This window comes from Malania oleifera, chromosome 7 (assembly GCF_029873635.1).
Source record: "Malania oleifera isolate guangnan ecotype guangnan chromosome 7, ASM2987363v1, whole genome shotgun sequence".
Lineage (NCBI taxonomy): Eukaryota > Viridiplantae > Streptophyta > Magnoliopsida > Santalales > Ximeniaceae > Malania > Malania oleifera.
Window position 1 is genome coordinate 48,289,274 of NC_080423.1, and position 24,211 is coordinate 48,313,484.

At 34.6% G+C, this 24,211-nt stretch overlaps 1 protein-coding gene across 1 annotated transcript in view; it reads left to right on the top strand.

Moving 5' to 3' along the window:
- The window catches only part of LOC131159998 (lecithin-cholesterol acyltransferase-like 4), a 41,694-nt gene extending 18,646 nt beyond the window's left edge, over nucleotides 1-23,048 (top strand). Inside the window, exons 7-11 of the mRNA XM_058115268.1 lie at nucleotides 8,114-8,296; nucleotides 10,038-10,195; nucleotides 10,350-10,404; nucleotides 10,643-10,696; nucleotides 22,314-23,048. Coding sequence (XP_057971251.1) covers nucleotides 8,114-8,296; nucleotides 10,038-10,195; nucleotides 10,350-10,404; nucleotides 10,643-10,696; nucleotides 22,314-22,733 — 870 coding nt within the window. The 3' untranslated portion in view covers nucleotides 22,734-23,048. The remainder of the gene's footprint in view (nucleotides 1-8,113; nucleotides 8,297-10,037; nucleotides 10,196-10,349; nucleotides 10,405-10,642; nucleotides 10,697-22,313) is intronic.
- Nucleotides 23,049-24,211: the final 1,163 nt, after the last annotated feature.

The window sequence follows — 24,211 nt, forward strand, 5'->3', positions numbered from 1 at the left end:
ATTTAAATTCAAATTCAAAATCAAAAATCAAATTCAAATTTAAATTTAAATTTAAATTTAATTCAAATTCAAATAACATAACCCTAAACACCTATAACTAATAAACATAAAATAGGCCCACATGCCTATACTTATTGAAATAAAAAGTCTACACTAAACACTAGGCTATGTCGTCCCCCGTTGTAATGGATTGCACCAATCCTTACATTGCTTCCTTGATCTTCTTAGCTCTTGACCTTGTGATTGGCCCATCTGGAACTTGCAATGGATCCTTTAATGGTGCTTGTCGATTCTCATCATTCCCCCTCTCTTCAAAAGGATTCGTCCTCGAATCCATGTAGTATGAAACCAATAACGATGGCAAGGAAATATTATAGAAACAATGAATTAAAGGAAGATGACAAAAAAAAAAAAAAAACTTTGATAAGTACGGTGAATGTATCTGTTGCTTTGGTATCACATTTTTTTTTTTTTCTTTCTTTCTCTCTATTTTTTTTCTTCTTTCTATTTTCCACTTTTCTTATTATTATTATTTTTTTATAACAAAAGATAAAAGGATAGTAAACCTGATTTTATAACCTAAGCTCTGATACCAAATGATGCAAACCTCGATCGACACGCATTGAGACCCAGCAAACAATGTTGGAATGCTTGCCCAAGAAAGCTAAAAATCAGGATTTTGATAGAAAACCCCGACCCAACGTTTATAAATGAAACGTGAACCGTAGGTATAAAGTAACAAACTCTGACCCAATGATTATAATTAAATCATGAACCAAAGGTATAAAGTAACAAACCTTAACCCAATGATTATAATTAAATCATGAACCAAAAGTATAAAATTTGAACGCCACAAGAAAGAAATCCTTGATAAGTTCACAAGTTCTTTGAAGAACCAATAGAAGAAACAAAACCTCACATTTTTATTCAATGTCTTTCTTTTGTAGAATGTGGCTACAAGTCTATTTATAAACCCCTCCAATTAAATTCAAATTCAAATTCAAATTTAAATTTAAATTTAAATTTAAATTTAAATTTAATTCAAATTCAAATAACATAACCCTAAACACCTATAACTAATAAACATAAAATAGGCCCACATGCCTATACTTATTGAAATAAAAAGTCTACACTAAACACTAGGCTATGTCGTCCCTCATTTTAATGTATTGCACCAATCCTTACATTGCTTCCTTGATCTTCTTAGCTATTGCACCAATCCTTACATTGCTTCCTTGATCTTCTTAGCTCTTGACCTTGTGATTGGCCCATCTTGAACTTGCAATGGATCCTTTAATGGTGCTTGTTGATTCTCATCAGACAGGGAAAGAGGGTTAGCGTGTTAGATTATGAAGATTCTTATTTGTAATGTTAGGGGTTTTGGTGATGCTAGGAAAAGGTGTTTGATTAGGGAGGTTTTACTAAGAAACTCCTTTGATATTTTAATTTAGGAGACTAAGATTGAGTTAGTAGATGGGGAGGTTGTTAGAGGGATTTGAGAAGGATGGTGTTATGATTGGGTTTTTGTATCCTCTTAGGGTGCGGTGGGCGATATTTAGTGTTATGAGATACTTGGTCTATTACTAGAGTGGATAGTTTAGTGGGTATTTTCTCTTTTTCGGTCCTCAAAATTAGAGATAGGGGTCAAATGGTGGATTTCCACTGTGTATGGTTCTTCTAGGCCTGCTCTTAGAGATTCTTTTTGGGATGAGCTTTATTTTATTTTTAGTTTTTGCTTGTCGAGGTGGATTATGGGTGGGGATTTTAATGTAGTTAGGTTCCCTTAGGAAAAGACGCAGATGGTAGGGTTAATGCTTCTATGCAGAAGTTTGATTTGGTTATTAGGGAGTGTGGGTTGAAGCATCTTCCCTTGGGTAATGCCAATTTTACGTGGTCAATGGGTGGGGCTAGAGAGGTGGCTAGTAGAATTGATAGGTTCTTGTTTTCTAATGATTGGGAGGACGTGTTTCCTAATATTTCTCAAGTAATGTTATCTATACCCACGTTTGATTATTTTCCTTTATTATTGGAAACTAGGAAAGCTCCTTGGGCCCCCATCCTATTTAGGTTCGAGAATATGGGGTTGGACCATGGCTCTTTTCAATCCTTGGTTAGGGATTTGTGGAGTGAGGACATGGAAAGGGTTGGGAGGAGTTTAGATTTATGAAGAAGTTGAAGAGGTTGAAAGATAAATTGAAAGTATGGAATAGGGAGATGTTATGAGATATTAGGATAAAAAAGTCTACAATTATAGGAGATTTGGAAGACTTAGACAGAAAAGGAAGGAGTGAACCTTTCGAGGGAAGAGGAGGCTAAAGATTTTTTTGAAAAGTGAATTGGAATAGCCGATCTTTAAGGAAATGAGAAGTTGGAGGGAAAAGATGAAGTTTAAGTGGGTTAGAGATGGAGATTGTAATTCTAATTTTTTTTTTTTCATAGGATTGCTAATGAAAAAATGAGAAAGAATTTGATTAGGGAGACAGAGGTGGATATGGGGGCTATAATCACGAATTCTAATTGAATTGCTTCGGAGATCATAGATTTTTATTATAATCCGTATTCTAAGGAGGATGAGAGTAGACCGATGGTCGAAGGATTAGAGTGAGATTCTTTGCCTAATGATAAGATAGCCTAGTTAGAGGGACCTTTTGAGGAAGAGGAAGTTAGGGACACAATTTTTGGGATGGAGAGGGATCAAGCCCCTGGGCTGGATGGTTTTAATTTAGCTTTTTATCAAGATTGTTGAATGGTGGTGAAGAATGACCTTATGAAGGTTTTTAATGAATTTTATTGGAATGTGATTCTTAACAAGGGTATTAATTCTACTTTTATCACTTTGGTGCCAAAAAAATAATGTCCATCAAGATTTTTGATTATAGCCCGATTAGCTTAGTTTCTAGTGTTTATAAAATAATCACTATAGTGCTAGCTAATAGGTTATGTGTGGTGTTTGATAGGACTATATCTAAGGCCTAGAGTGCATTTGTGGGGGGATGACAGATTGTGGATGCAATTTTGATTGCGAATGAAATTGTTGAGGATATTAGGAGAAGGAAGAAAAAGTGGCTTGTTTTTAAGTTGGATTTTGAAAAAGCTTATGATAGAGGGTTGGAATATTTTGGATGAGATTTTAGTGAGGAAGGGGTTTGGAGAAAGATGGCTAAATGGATGAAAGGCTTTATGTTGAATGTGAATTTTGTGGAGATAGTGAATGGTGAACCTAAATCTTGGTTTAAGGCCATGAGGGGGATTAGACAAGGGGATATTCTTTCTTTGTTTTTGTATGTGTTAGTGGCAAATATTTTGAGTAGGTAGGTTGATAAGGTGGTGGATAAAGGTTTAGTGAAAGGTTTGAAAGTGGGCAAGGAGGAGATTATGGTTTCTCATCTTTAGTTTGCAGATACCATTTTTTTATTGATGGATCATAAGTCTTCTGTTCTAAATATAGTGGGGCTTCTTCGAATTTTTGAAAGGATATTGGGGATGAAGATTAATATGGGAAAGAGTGGAATTGCAACTATTGACGTGCCTATAGAGAGTGTTAGTGAATTAGCCTTGGAAGTTGGGTGTGTAGAGTTAGGTGTGGCCGATGTCCTATTTTGCGATTGCTTTGGGGGGCAATCCTAGAGTAGCTAGTTTTTGGGATGAGGTGGTGGAGAGAGTGTCCAAGCGGTTAGGTGGGTGGAGAGGAGCCCTTTTTTCTCTGGGAGGGAGGATTCCTCTAATTCAAGCTTGTCTTTCTAGTTTTCCATTGTATTTTATGTCTATTTTTAAAATCCCAATGGGAGTTGCATGTAAGATTGAGAGAATTATGGGAGATTTTTTGTGGTCTGGGGTAGGGGGTTTTAAGGATCACTTAGTGAATTGGGAAGTGGTGTGTATGACTAAGAGAGAGGGTGATTTGGGTCTTGGAAATTTGGTGTTGAAGAACACGACTCTTTTGGCTAAATGGCTTTGGCGATTCCCGCTAGAGGTTTCCTCCTTGTGGCATAAAGTTAATAAAAGTAAATTTGCACTTGATGGGAATGGGTGGGATACTAATTTAGGTTTTATATGTTCTTTGAAAAGCCCGTGGAAAGCTATTTCCCAGACTTATCCTCTCTTTAGGCCTGTGATAAGGGTTGCAACATTCATTTTTGGAAATTTATGTGGTTGGGAAATGTTGTTTTGACCACCTTTTTTCCTTGCTTATTTCGTTTAAGCTTAGGGAAAAATGATCCCATTTCTTCTTTTATTGTAGATTTGGGCGGTCCTATACCTTCTTGGAATTTTGGTTTTAGGAGAGCCTTGAATGATAGTGAATCTATTGAATTATCTTCTTTGTTGGTTATGTTGAACAATTGTAGGACATCTTTGGAGGATGATTGTCAATCTTGGTTGTTGGATTCCTCAAGTGTTTTTTCGTGTAAATATTTCTTTGATTTCTTGGTTGGTACCAATTGTTTCTTTCCACTCTACACGTAATCTGGAAGGTCAAAATCCCCCATAAAATGAAAGTGTTTCTTTGGTTCGTTGTGCTTAATAGAATAAATACTAATGACTTGCTGCAGATCAGGAGACAATTAAAGGCTCTATTCCCTGATATATGTATGCTTTGTTTTGATTGATCATAATCTAACTATTATCTTTTCTTGCATTGAGATTTTGCATGGAAGGTTTGGAATAAGTTAATTAATATTTTGGAGAAAGCTGGGTTTGTCTGAGAATAGTGGAGGAGTTCTTGGCAATATCTTTTGTGGGGGTTTGGAAGGAGGAAGGAGGGTATTGCTTTATGAAGTTGTGCTTTATTTGCAGTGCTATGGAGCTTGTGTAAGGAACGTAATCTACATATTTTTTCAGGGAAGAAGATGCCATATTGGTTGGTGTGGGAGAAAGTGTATTTTATGGTTTCTTTGTGGTGTGCGGGCAATGGAAATTTTATGGGGATGTGTTTGACATATGTTCAGTGGGATTGGAAGTCCCTTCTCAGGGCATGCTGATTTGAGTTTGCTGTATTTTTTGTTTTTCTATTTTTTTTTTTTGTTTTGTTTTTCTGGGCATTCTCAGATTTCGTTAAGGAGATGTCTTCTCTCCTGATTGTACATTCTTTATTTATCTAATGAATTCGTTTTTCCATAAAAAAAAAAAAGAAAAATAATCCAAGATATATTTTATATATAGATATAATTTTATTCAACACCTTTCACCTATGCGCACCGCGTACAGCATTTTTCTGCGTGATCCAATCACCACCGTCCGCCAGACGCGCGCACAGTGGTTCCATGCATTCCCTGGCCTTTTCTTCTTCTGCTTCTTCTGCATCATCCACCATTCCTCCGTCCTCCATTCCCCATTTGCAGCTCCTTGCCACCCTCCTCTCTTTGTGCACTTCACTACCATCCACCATCCACCATGCACCATCCCTCCATCCATCCCTTTCCATCTGAAGCACCTCGCCACACTCCTCTCCTCCGGCCACTACCCATGGCCTGAAACGATGGATGTTAGGATGATTTGCTAGAATCAATCGGTTTTGGAGGGTTTCCTGGAATCAATGTTATTTGGAAACAATGGTTCACCCCCCCCTGGTGTGGCGCTGGAATCAATGGGTTTCAGATTTGCCAATGGATTTGGAATCATCACTGCACGACCACTGCTATTGAGGCTGAAGGACTTGCTGGAATCGATGGATTTTGAGGGGATTTGCTAGAATCAACAGATTTTAGGGGAGGTTTGCCGGAATCAATGGATGAAAGGAATGCTAGATCTGTTCTGTAGCTCTTGAAGCGGAAGAAGCAGAAGAAGAGAAGTCCAGGGATTCAGGGAATGTGTGGAGTGGAACAACTGTGCATGTGTTTGGCAGTCAGTGATTAGACTGCGCAGGAACAAGCTGTACGCACTTTGAGTTGGTGAAAGGTGCTGTAATTTTATTTAAGTTTACTTTCTTTTAGTAATATTTCTTGTTTTTAAAATGTGAGGATATTTTTTCATAAAATGATTAATCTGGTCTATTTGTACTTTTTCAATATAGTATAGATATAGATAGATATTTATATGTGTGTGTGTGTGTGTGTATATACACTATTAATGTATTTTATTTTTTAACCAATTCAATGCTTTTCCTTTCATGTTTAAACAATAATGACTTGTTTGGTTTGCAGAATGGAATGGGGTAGGAAAGGAATGGAATGGAAATTTGACTGAGGTGATGAAATCAGGGGAGAAATTTGATTCCATTCTTCCTGATTCCATTCCATTAAATATCTAAGGTGCAGAAACTATCGACATTCTAAATGTAATTTATATAATTTTAGTTGAATTATTTTATTATATATAAATTTGCTTCTTTTTTTTTCAAGAATATTTGATGGTCTGCCCCTTCCCCAGACTCCGTATATGCAGGAGCTTTGTGCACTGAGCTGTTCTTTTTTACTTTAAAAAGATAAAGATAAAGATATTTTCGTGCATGAAATAATTTACAAATTTCTACTTCTATTTATAATGAAAATTTATGCTTTTGAAAGGTTAGGACACTTTTGTCTACAAATTAATTTACATTATTCATACTTCTATATGTAGTACAGAAATTAACTTCTGCTTGGAAGTTTTGGTCATATATCTTCAAAATTAAAGGATATAGTTGTCCAAAAAAAATGACATACACTATTCATACTTACACGCACACATGTGCACATATATATTATAGATATGTGGGAGAAAATAATTAAGAAATATGAGCATCATGGCTAACATTTACTCCTACTCTAACATCCCGCCCAAGCTAAACCCAGACTATGGATTGCTTGATCTCAGAGAGTTGAGTTTTAAGGGGAAATCCTATAATAATTTGGTCACTAAAGAGATGTTTTTAGATACAAATCCTCATAGGTCAATCCCCTTGATGCTTACCATTTGTTTGGAAGCATGGAGTCCGAACCTTGAATTTGGACTTGCAAGGATTTGGACAAAACATATATAAAATTGTATTTTATTTAAAAGCCACACAAATCCAAATCCAAGCCCTGAAATCCATGCTTCCAAACACTGCCTTGGTGTCCATCTAATAAGTTGATCCCTCTTATTATATCACTCACCCTTGACCAAAAAAAGGAAAATCCCTCATCAGCTTCTCTGACTTGTGAGTTCTTTGCAAGATGATCTGATCGGAGACAAATAACACAAAAGAATAGAAGAAAGACAAGCCTGCATGACATCTCTTTTGTTCCTTCTTTTAGTCTATTTTTAGTCATCTCCCTTTTCCTTATTTGTCTTCAACTGGATTTGGTACAGCTTCCTTTATTATGTTTCTTAGTCCTTTATATTTCTGTAAATCCACTTTTTCTTTTCCCCTCTCTTTCTACTAAGCAACATCCAAATTTATTGTTCTTGTTGGCCCCTGCGAATCCTTTAATGTTGTTCTATTCCTTTTTGCCTTTCTGAACTTTGTATCTTTTCTTCCTCTTTAATTGAGTTATCATGAGTTGTCTGATTTTGCTGAATGCAAGTATGTATGGGATGTCATTTAGGTTGCGATTTAGCAACCTAAATCTTTTGTTTTGAGGACCATAAAGCTAATCAATGGTCGATACATGGTACTTCACCTAAGCATAGACACAAGATACGTTATCTGCAGTTAAGTATTTAAAGGATTATGCCATATGACTGGGCAAAATCTCTTCCTTGGAGAAAAATAGAAACGTAGTTTCTTCCTTTTTTCATTTACTCTGTTTCTGCTTTACGACTTTGACACTTGGGTGCTTTGCTTGATGTTTGATTCTCAGGTAAATGATGCTAATTTTTAGTTTTATCAGAATAGTTTGTAATGTCATTTCTTTTTCTGCAAGAGAAGCATTAGCACATGATGAGAGCTTTCTCTAGCTTTCTGGTTCTTTGAAGTACTTGTTGTATTGTTACTTGAGAAGATATACTGTTTGTGTGGTTTGACTTCTGAGATTTGTGTATTTTGATAATTGTCTTGCTTTGTAATTTGTGGTTACTTCTATGTTTGGGTACTTTGAATTAAAAGAAAATAAATGAATAAATAAATTTCATATCATTAATGAATGACAATATTAGTTCATTTATTTTTATGAATTTGTTAGTATCAATTACTAATGAACTGCACTATTTCCAGCTTATTGAATGTCCATCACTATATGAGTTGATGGCTTGTCAAGATTTTCATTGGCAACATGATCCACTTCTTGAAATTTGGAGAGTGCAACATGATAATGGTGGAAAATCCAATGTCATGCTCGAGTCCTATTCCCCAGAGGACAGTATATCAATTTTGGAAGAAGCTCTTTCAAGTAACTCGGTGAGCTATTACCTTTTCTGTGATCAAGTGAATATCAATTCGTGCTGATTACTCTACTTCAAAATTTTGGTTTTGAGAAGAAATTTGTCATCGTGAGTTGTATTGACTTTTTAAGATTTCTAATACCCCTATTTGATTAATTTTGAGTCTTTCCTAAAGAGATTAATTTTGGCAATTTTTAAATTTTCCTTAAGTTAATGGATTTGTCTGCATTTTGGCCAAGTTCAGTTGGAATTGAAATTCAAAAGCTTGCATTGATCGGCATACCATATTGATCCATATTGATGATGGTCGTCTAGGTTGAACCCAAGAGGAGGAGGAGGGAGGTTTTGAATTGGGTGACTGAAAATACAGTGCACTATGAAATCAAATGCAAATTGTGGAAGCTATGAAATTAATCACGTGCAAATAATAAAAATTAAGAGAGACTGGGGAGAGTGATAAAATCAATTTTTTTAGTGGTTTAGTCCAATGCTTGACCTACATCCACTTGAGAGCTTGCTTGGGTGTTGCACTATCAACATCAAAGTCACACATGTTCTCTAGCATGTAGGATCTGCTTACAATCATAGCAGGTGCTTGACCCATCAATCCGTGAGAGGCATTCTCATAGTAACCTGATTTTTGACTTTAAACGATGAAGAGTCTTGTCTTCAAGAACAAGATTATGTTTTGGTACTAATCCTCACAAGAAAATTAACGAGGAAATATTAAGGGCAATGTCAATTATGGAAGAAGAAAGAGCAACAGAAGCTTTTCCCAGCAATAGTTGTTAAGTATTGTTGTAGCCATTTAAATTAAAATTCTATCCTTTTTTTTTGTTTGTTTTTTTACAACAATATTTTGTTATTGTCCTAGATAGTAGAGAAATCATGGTCAATTCTATTTTAATTGTCATATTTAGCATATCTTAGTATTGAGACTTCTTACTGTTTCCCCCTCTTTCATGCAGCCCTCTCCCTCTTCCCCATCTTCCTTCTTCTTCCTACTTTCTTCCTCTTCCCATCTCCTTTTCTTCTCTCTCTGTTTTGCTAATATTGTCTGTTCTGTTCACTGCTGTCTCTATCCTCTGCATCTTCTCATCTTCCGTCTACTTCTCTCCCATAATTCTCTCAGTTTTCTCTCTTACTTCTAAGAGATTGTTTCAACGACAGAACTTCAATATTAAAAAAGAATTATCCTCAATAAATATATTCTTATAGAATTTATCAATCCTTGCATGAAATATGATAGGTCCATGCATAAAATGCTTTCCAAAGGATAGTGCTTATGTGACACAAATTTTATCCCAATAGTTTACTTGACATGCGACCACTATCCAAAATTGAGGTTTGCATAATAGGAAATGAAGAACCTATGTTCATCATGGGTGCTACCAATAAGGTCATGATCTTGGGATGACTTAAGACCCAAAGTCTGTTCTGTCAATAGATCTTAAACTGTTCTTCCACAACTTACATTCTTTGCTATTTGCATCTACTACAACCCAAGGTGTCTCATCATGTCCAAAGGTTGAACTTATACAAAAATCATTCATTTGAACAATGAGAGCATTACCTACCTCAAACCCTCTATGGAGTCGATGATGATAATAGGTTTTCTATTTTTTTAAATGCAAATTCCATTTTTTTAAGAAGTTTTTATATTATTTTGTTGCTAATATAATGTAATTTATGGTCTGCTATAGTATGTGCAATTATAATGCTTACGCAGGTTCTTATTGTTACTAATGTAATTACAGGTAATCTATGATGGGGTGAACATTCCTTTACCATTCAACTTAGAGATCTTGAAATGGGCTGATGAAACGCGAAAGATGTTGTCTTGTGCTCATGTTCCACCCTTAGTGAAATTCTACAATATATATGGGATTGGTCTTGAGACACCTCACAGTGTTTGGTATTGCTTATTCAACTTTTTTTTTTTGGTGTGGAATCCATAATTACTGTACTCATTATTACTAGATTTTTGCAAGCACCTCATTACACTTGCAGAACTGTGTATGCTTGCTTTTGATGTGTGTCATCTCTAATGTTGATTTACTGTTCTGCAGCTATGGAAGTGAGGATGAACCTGTCACAGATCTACAACAACTACCATTTCTCAAGGTCTGTCTTTTACTGAATATGTGGCTAAATTTTACAGAAGTGCATGTTTATTTTGCAATTGTTTATGTAATTTTGTTAAATGTTGTTGATTTATGAAGTGGTCAAGTACTTGAACTGTTTTTGCTCCATGTTTTTCTTTTGTTTTGTGCTTGCATAATGTGCTTCAATAGAATGAAATGATTGAGTTTATGGTTTAATGAGAAGCTGGTTATATCTAACTTGTATCTCCCTAATTTAGGCTAAATTTGTATGCGTTGATGGTGATGGGACGGTTCCTATGGAATCAGCAAAGGTATGTCATCTTTTTTGTCCTTGAAATCCTTTTTGATAATTTCTGAAGTTAAATTACATTGTGAATAACGTTTTTGGAAAATGTTTAGTTATTGCATTACACAACAATGATACCTATCTCGTTTGAAGTTCTACCATAGGATATTATTCTGACTGATATTGTTTGTGGTTTTTATTTGATAAAAACCATGGATTAGCTTTGCGTTTACGGAGTTAATTGTATCTGATTGAAGCAGTGAGAGACTCAAGAAAATAAGAAAAGTTGGCAGTGAGGGGTACTTCTTGGTGGTTGCTTGAACTCTGGAATCATTGCTTATGTGGTGTTGACATGCATGCAATAATATGAGAGAAAAATAAGAAAATAATTTTAGTGTCATTTGATTATTCAATTTGATTTAAAAATCATGATTAAAATATCAACTTGAACGAAAAATCACCTTGAGGTTTGTTTCAAGGTGAGGCATGCCCAAAACGCCATGGTTTTAAATAATAGGAGTCGTCCATGTAATAGTAGCGTTGTGGGTGTTACGTAATAGATAATGGTCAGTGCGTCTCCTCATTTGATTATTCAATTTGAATGAAAAATCATGATTATTTGAACTTGGCTCAATGCTGGCTATTTGGCTTTGATCCTGATGTTTGGCAGATGCTCTGAGCTTGATTATGCATGATTGCCTGAATTGTTCTTGCAGAATAAGGGTTGCACTACGTTATTTATGGAAAGCAGAGACCCTGCAGTATGGCAGCTATCTCCTAATGCTATAGCTGTAAGGCTGCTCCACATACACGGAAGGGGCCTAGGGATATTGCATAGAAAAAAGAAGGGTTTCTCCATGGTTGGTCATTAGAAGGATTAAGGAACGCTAAAAAGAAGGAAAATCCCCGTTCTGCTTCATATATGCATGTCAATGAACATTATTCTCATCACTCCTTTTCGATCATCCATTTTATCGTCTTCGTCATTATTGTGATCTGTTGGAATTGGTGTGATCCCAAGAGGGGGGGGAGGGATGAATTGAAATTTTAAAACTTCTTCCTAGGTTAAACGAGATATCAATAATACACAACCTAGGGTCTTCTAAGCATATACCAATTGCGCAGATAAATATAATATGCAGAAATTAAATCATGGGCAGCATTCACAATATATCAAATATAACATACATGTGAAAGAATATAAAGTGCTGGAAATTAAAAGTAGACACACGATATGTTATCGGGGTTCGGCCAATGCTGCCTACGTCCCTGCCTTAGCTTGCAAGTCGTAGGATTCCACTAAAACTTACTTAACGGGTGGAGCGGCACCGTATACAATATTAGGTCAAATTTTCAGGGTTGGCTTCAACCTTTACAATCAGTCCTTACGGACTAGATTAACACCCTCTCAGGCTACGTCTGAAATACAACAGATAATCAAATATAAATTTTCATGTACAATTTCAATGCTTCTCCAATAAGCAAATATGTACCAATATGCACAATACAACAAATTACACTTTAGTATGATAGGAATGTATAAGTTCAGTGAAGTCTATATGCCAACTCTCAATAATATGCAACTATAATAGTTAATATGTGAGAGTGTTGTGAATAGATCTTTGAGTCACACAATATATATTAATCACAAGAACAACCTCAAAGATCTTAAGAATACAATCAAATATCTCTAGAACAAATTTCAAGTATCAAGTATAGGAGATATTCGAAATTAAGCTTGTCAGAAAATATTTGGTAATATCACAATACAAGCTCTCGAATCTTGCAAAAAGAATGCAAGACTCACATGCTCAAGAGTTTTCCCAAAGGAGATTTATGGATTAAATACCAAGGGAAAACTCTAGCTTACTCTTCTAAAATCAATATCTAATGTGAAGGTGCAATGAGAGAGTGAGCTTTTGTAAATGAGATGGATGATTTCAAAACACTCTTACAAGAATGATTTTGCAATAAGAAATCAGTAAGAGTAAAATATATGAGTTTGTTTGAGTGAAAGTAGGGGAAAAATTTGCAAGAATTTCAAAGAGGTTTTTGCTAATCAAGTTTGCTAATTCTTACTTAATCTCACCAAATGAATAGGTGTTTATAAGTTCTCAACAAATTATAACCGTTGGGGGACACAAGGGTCATTTTGGAAAAGTTTAATGCTGGTTAATTAAAATGTAAAAGCGGTAAAAATCAAGCAACCCGAGAGGTTCGATTGACCGAAGCTCAGCAACGGTTGACTAAATAGATTCATCAATTTTGAATTGTTTTCTAGGTTCAATTTGCTGTGGGAAACGGTCGGTTACAAGAATGATTTTGCAATAAGAAATCAGTAAGAGTAAAATATATGAGTTTGTTTGAGTGAAAGTAGGGGAAAAATTTGCAAGAATTTCAAAGAGGTTTTGCTAATCAAGTTTCCTAATTCCTACTTAATCTCACCAAATGAATAGGTGTTTATAAGTTTTCAACAAATTATAACCGTTGGGGGACACAAGGGTCATTTTGGAAAAGTTTAATGTTGGTTAATTAAAATTAACCTATTTTAAAGGCGGTAAAAATCAAGCAACTTGAGAGGTTTGGTTGACCGAAGCTCAGCAATGGTCGACCGAACAAAATCATTAATTTTGAATTGTTTTCTAGGTTCAATTTGCTGTGGGAAACGGTCGGTTGACTGAATAGAGGCGATTTCCCAAACCTTCGAAGTTTGGTCGCCCGTCCACTGGTTCAGTTTGCCGGTTTATGAAGTTCTTTTTGTCGGGATCATTTTGAACTGAACGTTCGGTCGGTTGAGGAAGGTGGAAGACGTCACTGTCACGGTTTGGTCGACCGTGGACGGTATGCTCATTTTTGGTTCAATCGACTAAGCCAAGTCAACACTTTGACTTTCTGGCCGGTCGGTCTACCGAGGCGTTGACAACGCCAATAGGTTGGTCGACGAAGCCCTTTGAAAAATATTTCTTCTTCTTTTGACCTTATATGATTTTATCCCTACTTGTATATGTTTGCAATTAGGTTCAAGGGACTCAGTCATGGCCTTGAGAGTTTACTCCAAAAAACCAATGTCGGTTGACCTTTGGTCGATCGAAAGTGATCCCTAAGGTTATTCTCTGGTCTTTGAGCTTATGCATCCTATCATGCATATAATGCAATTATTACAAATTATATTATTACAGACTCAAATAATAAATGCATTACACTGCAACTTGAAACAAAAATCTTCTTACTTTACTCCTTTGCAATTTCATGGGTTGCGCCGAATGGTGTGCACATTTAAGTACTTTTCGGCTTCCATTTCTCATCTATCATCCGTGCTTAGAAAACTGTTTATACACTTAACACACAGATGATAGATGAGAAATGGAAGCCGAAAAGTACTTAAATGTGCACACCATTCGGCGCAACCCATGAAATTGCAACTTAACACACAGATGAGATATTGTGGTTTATCATAATCAAAACAAGAATCGGACTCAAAAAGTCACATGATCATTCACCATCTTTATAATCATATCATCCTACTCTGCCTCATCGCTGCACACTTCCATAGCCACGCATGGCCAAACTTCCAAACTTCTCTTTTTTTGGGCATTGAAGATTGGTGCTAGTGTGACATACTTCTGATTATCTATTTCAGTGTTCTAAAAGGCTCAATTGATGCTCACCTTGAGGTTTGTCTCAAGGTGAGGCATGCCTAAAACGCCTTGAGATTCAATTTAAAATATCAAATCCTAGAAAAAGCTGACTCATTAAGCCGTGAGGCATACACCATGGTTTTAAATAATAGGAACGGTCCATGTAATAGTAGCGTTGCGGGCGTTACGTAATAGGTAATGGTCAGTGCGTCTGTGAATTCTTTTTTTGCATTATAAAATTTTTGAAAACATATAGATTCACATGTTTTGATCCCAAAATCCTTATACTAAGCTTTAAATGATTTTTAGTAAATTTTAATCAATTTAAATATAACATATACTACAAGTATTAGATGTCATGTTGGTCGCTTTAGTTGCTATTAATGATAAGAAGTATGCATTTTCGAATTTTTTCACTACTTTATTGATTTTAAGTGAAATTGAGAAATCATAAATCTAAAGAAATGTAAAATGTAGAATGCCATCTTTTGCATGTTATAATCTTTAGTGGAATTTTTTTTTATCCAAAAATAAAATATAGAATGTTCATACGCTAAAAAAGGAACGAAAATGCATCTAATAGAGTGTAATTTAGTCTCTAAACTTAATATAAGAAAAATAAGAAAAAAAAATTGAAAGAACTTGAATACCAACATATGTAATTTAATGAGAGAAAAAGTTGGGTTTATTTTTATAGTAGTTATTGAGAAAATGCATACTAAATGTCAAGGAAAATAAAATAAAAAAGGTTTTTTTAATATAAAAAAGCCACCAATTAAACACCAACTTAAAATTGAGTTTCTAAAGCTTCAATAAAGGGAGGAGAAAGGGAAAAATGCAAAGAAAAAGGACTCAAAAACCAATTTGTCATTCACACCAAGTTTGACACTGTAACGGCCTGTAATGTCCCATATGGCACCGTAGATATTAATGGTTGTTTCAGTTATGAATCGGAGCACCCTCGATGTGTTGCCCTGGAATAGTCTCAGAAGCCATTGATACCATTACATAACGTCCATAACGGTTATTACACACTGATTTTTATTACTGCGCCATACACATTTGTGCGTAAGGCACACTTTTTGCACCTTTTTAGTTGAGGATTATGCATCTTGGGTGTGATTTTGAAGTTAGATATGGCTACAAAATTTTAACTACATGTTTATGTAAAAGGAATGTCTGCCGAGATGAGAATGCTAAGGTGGATGAGTGGTATAATATCAAAAGTTAAACCAAGGAATGAACATATTCATGGTAAGTTAGACATAGCTCTTGTAGAAGTTAAGATAAGGGAGGGACAACTTAGATGGTTTGGGCATTTGCAACGTTGGTCAAATAGTGTGCCAGTGAGCGGGAGTGAGCTAGTTATTGTGAGGGGCAGTAGAAGGGATATGTATAGACCTAAAATAACTATAAGGCAGTAAGGATTTAATAGCCTTGAATTTTTCAGAGGAAGTTGCTGATTATTGTGTCAATTGGCGGAAAATGATTAATGTAGCCAACCCACCCGGTGGGACTTAAAGGCTTGGCTTCTTCTTGTTGTTTATATAGAAGGAATGTTGTAATATGAGTTGATTTCAAAAACTTGTGAACCTTGACCTTTCCAAAATAATTGAGAATTGTATCTTAGATCTTGAAATAATTTGAGCTTTGGAATGTTATAGCTATCTCTTGCCATGCTAAATGTAATGAATTCAAGTTAGCAATTTTTGAATGGCCAAGAAGTAGTTTACAAATTGTATTTATCTATTTTTATATTTTGGTTGTGATTTTCTTAAATTTTTCTTTACTTTTTAAGATGTGTAATTTATTTTCATATTTTTTTATAAAAAAAAAAATATCGAAGGTTTATGCGTCACATCATAAAGGTTAAAACACCTCATCATATGCCTTTGCCGTTTAAAACACTGATATATTTTAAAAGATATTATCCAATAAGATGAGCAATGGTAAGTAGAGTAGTGAAAGTGCAAGAATAGTAAAAAATAAGCAAACATGCATGGTATAATTGCAAGTACTATTCTTTTTTTATAGGGAATCTAATTTTCTTCTAATTTACATATTTGGTAGTTCTGGGAATTTCTTTTCTTTTAAAACCTTGAGAGTCTTTCCAAATTACTAATGCAAGTCTAATGAACCAAAATAAAGTAGAAAAAAAAAAACCTAAAAAAATTTCCATGAGATAACACTTTTTAGAAACATGAAAAATCGTTATTTTAGTTTTATGAATATAAATATTCTTATAGGCTTTTAGTAATTTAAAAAATGAACAAAAAAAAAATGCATCTAAATTGACAAACAGCAGAAAAACAAAAATAATAGAAGAAACTCCTGAGCAATTATTATTTTTATTTTTTAAAAAATGTAACATTTATGCAGAATATTTATTTTGGATATTTTAATGATTCAAGTGAAAACATAGTGACAACAATAGTCAAAAAGTATAATTCTCAGCCTAATAATAGTAGTTATAATAATAATAATAATAATAATAATAAACAAAACTCATCTCTTTAAACAAAGTTTTCGGATACTTTAGACTTATTTTTTCTTATTTAAATTAATAATGCAAAAACAATACAAAACAGTAAATAAAAATAAAATAATTTAAAATATTTTTTTAAAAAAAATTTGGGTGGGTGGGTATCTGAGACCCCCTTTTCTTTCACATGTGAAGCTAGATGCCAACACTTGCAATGTCTCTCTCTCTCTCTCTCTTTCTCTCTCTCTCTATAAAATGTTGAAATCTAGGGGAAATGAAGGAGGAGGAGATGGAGAAGCCTTGTATTTCAGGTATGGGGGCGCATGGGTGAATAGAGGTAGTTGTAGGTGGTTTTGAAGGAGCCTTCAATTAGGTTTTGGTATTTGGAAAATGCTATTTGGGATAGTTGGTGAGTGGAGGTTTCTCAAGTGGTATGGATGGAATGTGATGGTCATGCGAGGTGGTGTGGAAGCCAGCCAAGTGTGCTTGTGTAGGTGGTTATGGTAATTAGTGAGTGTAGGATGATGATGGTGATGATGAAGATGGCATGGATGATAAAAAATCATGGATGTGTATGCTTGAAATGAGAACCCCCGGGGGGGGGGGGGGTGGGTAGCATTAGGCAATGTGTCACGAACCCCCAAAATAGGACTCTCAAGTAAGGACTGCGCGGCACTTGTTTAGGGCCGTGCGGCACTCGTTGAGAGCTCTCCTCCAATGAGTCGGCTAGTAGTCACGCGTTTAGGGCCGTGTGGCACTCTTTGAGAGCTCTCCTCCAATGAGTCAGCCAGTAGTCACGTGTTCAAATTTGCAAACACGAGCAAGTATTGATATCCATCAGAAACTAGGAACGACAAGATATAACACGGGCAAGACATTTATATACAATGGATATTAATAAAGCAATAAGATGCATCCCAATCCAAGGCAACAAAGCACTATAATGAAAATGACTACTTGTTTTATTCAAATTCAAGAGAATAACTATACGAGCATTAACACAAGCAATCAAAGATTCGTTATAAATCCTTGGAGAATACAATTAGTACAGTCTCTCTCTCACCCATTTACCCTATTACATTGTCACTCCTTGACACAATGCAGATTCTTGCTTTATGATAGGATGTATTTGTTCCCTAAACAAATGAGCGCAAAATTCCCTAAATATATTGTTTATAGATTTCAAAATTTAGGCCTGTTCTACTTCTTCGGCCATCGCAAGTCCTTTCCCCATCTCCTCTGGTCGCCGTCTTCACGTACCCTCTCTTTTTATGGTTTGCGCAAAAGCTTTTCTACCGGGCATTATGGAGTCTTTTGCCTAAAGCCTCTGCTTCTCAAACTTTCGCCACTGGCTTCACAGCAAGTGCTCTGCTCCATATTCACTTCATCTTTACTCCATTAAGTAAGTTGGGTTTATTCCTGTTTCTCCACTGCCGGATGACATTTTTTTTATTTTCTACCGATCTTTGTGAACCCCTCCCCCTCTTCTTTTTGTGAGTTTCCTTATTTCAAGTTGAATTTGAATTTGTGCTTCGCTTTTCATTACCATTCGTTGGGGATCTTAACGCTTTATCTTTTTTCTCCGCCTTTTGATATGAGCAAGCATCGATTTTTGCTACTCGGTGTTCATATTCTTCAAGGGCTTGGTGAATTTGTTCAGAAGCTTTCTCTTGTTTTTTTTTTTTTTTTTGACAAAGCTGAATCAAAAGGTGCAAAGTCCAAATTATGGAACACACGCAATTGCATACATCTGCTCATTCCCACCTTTAAAGCTTGAATTTGTTTCACAATCATCAATCCTTGTGTCTTTTGAAGTTTGAACTCATTTCATGAGATTTAAAGTTTCAAAACTCGTTTTAGAGAAAGAGCTTGAAGACTGTAAAGTGATTAATCATTTTTTTTTCTTTTCATTTATTGCTTATATCAATGTTCCCCCAATGCTTTGACTCAAATTCCTCTTCTTTTTATTTCTTTTACTTCTACTTCTGAAGATTTTTTTTTTTCTTTCATTTTCCTTTATTATGTTCTCTCTTTTGATTTTGTTTTCTCACCAACCAAATAGATCCCCTCTTTGAACTTTCTTTCATTTCTTTTTCCCCAAAGACCCAAGAAAATCAAAGGATTTCATGTTTCTTCACTCCTAAAATCATGAAGAGGCAATAAATATTTTATGAGTTGAGGAATCTTGTTTCTTCAATATTCTTGGATTTGAATCTTGAATTTAGATGGAAGACTTCTTGTAATCCCTCATTGTTTAAATATTTTTCGTTTGATTTTCATTAGTGGCATCAAATTTCCTGCAACAAAAGGTACTTTAGTATTTTTCAAGCAGTTGTCATTTCCTTTTAAGTTTTGCTCCTCTCGTTATTTCTCTTCTTTTTACTATTATTAATAATTTTTCCAATAGTTGGTTATTAGTGGAGGGTATGTGTTTATGATTTGTAGGCTTAGTATATGCATTTTTGTGTTTTTTTAATAAAATATGACAAAAAATATAGAAAATCTTGAAAAATATAAAGAAGCGAGAAAAAAAATGCAAAAAAGACTATTATTGAAGCTAAACATATAGCTTATGTTACTTCATGTACTAAATTAGATACAAAATGAGAAAAAAATATTTATAAACTTGCTAGAACTAGAAAAAGAAAATGCAAAGATTTAGGTGATGTAAAATGTATAAAGAACGAGAATGATAATGTCTTAATTAGAGAAGAAGACATAAAAGAGAGGTACGGGAGATATTTTGATAAGTTTAATAAAAACCAAAATGAAAGATTGAACTTGGAAGTGACAAATGAAGAGAAGACTAAAAATAGGAGATTTATTTGTAAAATTAGAGTCCTTGAAGTTAAGATGACATTAAAAAGATGAAAAGTGGAAAATCTATAGGACCAGGTAAAATACCAATTTAAGTTTGGAGATGTTTAGGGAATAAAGGATTATTTGATTAACTAATCTATTCAACATTATTGTGTAGAGGGGCTATGGATCTCCATTTGATATAATACCTTGCTATTTAAGTGGAGAAGAGTAGAAGGGGCGGGCTCATTGTCTCGATGGATTAGTAGAGTGTCCAAAGGGCCTCAGACACTATTGTTTCAAATAAATAAATAAAAAATCTATTCAAAATTATTATAAAAACCACGAAAATATCGGAAGAATGAAAGAAAAGTATGTTAGTCTCTTTGTACAAAAATAAAGGCGATATTTAAAACTATAATAGCTATTGTGGAATTAAGATTATGAGTCATACAATGAAAATATAGGAAAGGGTAATTGAACATAGAATAAAATTAGAGACGAAGATTTCAGAAAATCAATTTGGTTTTATGTCTAGGGAGATCAACAACAGAAACTATTTATCTTTTAAGAAGTTTAATGGAAAAGTTTAGGAAAAAGAAGAGGGGTCTTCATATGGTTTTTATTGACCTTAAAGAAAGCTTATGATGTACCTAGGGAAGTTCTTTGGTGGGTCTAAGAAAAGAAAGGAGTTTGCAGTAAATATATAGATATCATTAAGAATATGTATGATAGAGTAGTGACTAGCGTTAGGACTATAGGAGGAGAATCTAGAGATTTTCCAATCACAATAGGTGTGCATTAGGTTTCGCTTTGAGTCCTTTTTACTTTAGTAATTGATGAACTAACTAGGAATATCCAAAATGAGATTTCTTGGAGTATGTTGTTTGCAGATAATATTGTGTTGTTGATTGATGATAGTAAGAACGGATTTAAATTTAAGCTAGAACTTTGGAGAGCCACATTATAATCTAAAAAGTTTAGGATTAGTAGGAATAAGACGGATATATGAAATGTAATTTCAATAATGTAAGGAGTAGCAATAGAGAAGATTAAATTTGATAATTAAGAGATTAATAGCACTGATAGATTTAGATATATTAGATCTATTATGCAAGCTGAAGGGGAAATTGAAGAATATGTACTACATAGAATTAAAAAAAGGTTGGGTAAAATGGAGGAGTGCGTCAGGTGTATTGTGTGATTGTAGAATACCCTTAAAATTACAAGGAAAGTTTTATAAAATGACTATAAGGCTAGCTATGCTTTATGGTTCAAAATGTTGGGCAACTAAGAAACATGTATAAAATATAAAAGTTGCTGAGATGCAAATTTTAAGGTGGATGAGTGATTTAAAATTAAAAGATAAAGTAAGAAATGAGTGCATACATAATAATTTAGGTAAAGCACCAGTTGAAAACAAGATAAGGGATGGGCAATTTAGATGGTTTGGGCATTTGAAATGCAGATCTTGTAGAACACCTATGAGGAGGAGTGAGCTAGTTATTGTTTTTGGCATGAAAAGGGATAGAAGTAGGCCTAAAATAATTTGGAATGAGGCAGTGAGGAAGGATTTAACAACCCTTAATCTAATAAAGGAAAACACTCTTGATCAGGTGAATTGGTGGAAAAGAATTCATCTAGCCCACCCCACCTAGTGACTTTTAAGGCTTGTTGTTATTGTTGAATTTTTTTCCTTATTTTACAAGAGCTGTTCAGGAAATTATGCAAGATAACCGTAAATTCTCTCCTTACACGTGGATCAAAAGCCAATCCTTGGGCTGATCTCATGTGATTGATTTGTTTTTATTCAAATTGCATAATTGGATTGAAACCAAATTATTTTCTTATTTTTCTTTGGTACTATTGCAACAACTTTGATATTGCATAATTAGTGAATCCAGAAATGGAAGATTGACCACTGAGACCCCCTGAGGCAGATTTGCATACAAATCAAATTGATTGCACAATTTGATAAAAAGTAATCCAATTTTCCAGGAATACTAGCTTCAGCATTGCTGAACTTGCAATGGGCTTAAGATCAGCTTCGTCAAAATAGGATATCTACCGGTAGGATTCATATTTAGCATAGGCCTATAGGGTGAGTAGGATTAACTTCAGCTGCAAGAATTGGAAAGTCGTTGTGGTTCATCTGTTGCAAGCCCATTCCATAGATGTGGACATACAAATGGCAACGCTCTATTTTTATGAAACTATATTATCTTCTAAAATATATAGTCACTTTCAAACTTTAGAGCAGTGGTTTATATTTTAAGCTGCATTTTATTTTCAGGGTTTCTTCTGATTTATCAAAATGATCCTCTTGTGGAGTTTGGTTCGTGGGGATCCTTCAGAGTTTCTGGGAATGTGATGTTCAGCATCTCTTCCTCATTTTTTGTTTTGGAGCCTGAAAGCAAAAGGGTTGATATACCATTTGCAATTCATAACCTGGAAATCTGCAGAGTGGCAGTTATACAATGACTTTTCTTGTATTTAAGAAGTCTAAAAACTGTTAAACATTTTATGAATATGGAGAAAATTGGATTGGAAAAATAATCATACTATTATTTTTACTGCGGTATTCAATTTGTACAGTATGTTTTATGACCTGAAAGCTCCACCATGACCTTCATTGGATTAGACATTGGAACGTGAATTTAAACTGACTGAATTTAAACTGAAAAATGGTGTTGTACTGAGACATTGTGTTGGTCTTATTCCAGTCAGATGGGCTTAATGCAGAAGCAAGGGTTGGAGTCCTTGGTGAGCACCGTGGAATACTATGCGATCATCATGTATTCCGGATACTGAAGCACTGGCTGAAGGCAGGTGACCCCGATCCATACTACAACCCTCTAAACGATTACGTGATACTACCCACTGCGTTTGAAATGGGAAGGCACAAAGGGAAAGACGTGGAAGTAATGTCACTCAAGGAGGAATGGGATATCATAACAAGAGACGGAGGTGACCAAGACAGTATGACTAAGGGGAATTCTTTGGTGAGCTCTATCTCAGTTTTGGATGCGGGGAACAACGATCATCAGCAGGCTGAGGCTCATGCTACAGTTATTCTTCACCCTCACAATGAGGGCAAGCAGCACGTCCAGCTACAGGCTGTCGGTGTGTACACGGCTGCTTGAAATGGGTTGCTGATGATACCTCTGCAAAACCGAAGAGTAAGGAAGGACTCCTGCTGCCTCTGCGGTTGGAAATGTATTTATTGATGTTGTGTACATAAGTCTTCAGAAGGGGGGATGACCTTCCAGATAATGCTGTCCCATTGTAAATGGTAATTGATTGCGCCTTTTATTTCTTTTAAATAAATATTATATAACTTGTACTGTTGTACAGAGCCGTGTAAAGTCGTGGTGGTGGACTCGTACGCAATTGTGTTCAATAATGATGCCCATTTGCGTGGTGGTGGACTAATGAATTGAGTGATCTGTTTATATTTATGAACTTGATGTTCTCTGAATCAAATGCTTTTCAGTGGGAAGTGCAAATTGGAATTATCTATTTTAATTACAAATTCAACTTTCAACGTTTTAGGAGTGCTGGAGTTGAGGTGAGTGTTTTTTTTTTTTGAAATGTCTTATACTCCTATGTATTGAACTATATGTAAATGTATACCAAAAAAATATTTTCTTCCAAAAAACCTTGTTAGGTGCAACACTGTGGTAGAAGAATAAAAAAAAAAAAATTATTTCCAGAAACGCATTTAAACACCTTTAAAAATATGGAGGTCTTTATGAAATGGCGGCTTTAAGGTGTTCTCTGGGTTTTTGAATATAGGTTGCCATGTATTGAAAACATGAGATATGATATATGACTCTATAATAATAATAATAATAAATTTTTCTTCTTATTATAATAATGATAGATTTTGAAAAAACTATGTTTTTTAAAATATGATACCAGTGTAATGTCATTGACAAAATAAAAATTTGTTTAAGTATATACCAAAAATAAAATTTATTTTTAATAAATTAATGTTTTAAAATGATTATAATTTAATAATTTGAGTCAAAAGAAGTAGTTAGTATAGTGGCTTAAAATCTGAAAAAAAACAAATAAATATCTAATTAGTTTTCGAATTGGCCGGTTCAATAACTTTGGTTCAATCAATTGACGTTGATGTAACAAAATAATTTTATTATTGTTTTAATTTTAAAAAATATATGAAAAACTAAAAATTACTAATAAATTATAAGAAATACCTAGTGCTTATAAGTACTACTCTCGCTCATGCACGTTTAATTGCAGAGTTCTGATGGGATTCGATACATTAGTATTGGTATGATCGCACCCTTTTATCATGCTAGTTGGCCCAAACCAATCAGAACAAGCTGATTTTGTCTTGCTTATGTCAAATTTGTGTTATCATGTTTACATCAACTAGTTTTGGTAGTCTTGAATTTTTAGTGTGGAGTGTTACATTGAAGAAACTCAAGGTGGTTGGATTTTACCCTACAACTATTGTTATTAACAATTGGCACCTGAATCAACCTTAAGTACCAACATACAAACACTTGATTACTCTTGTTTTCGTGTTAAAATACTAATGCAAGAACTCCATTTTGGGTCTTTAATCATCCATTGTTAGCTGATATTTCATTAG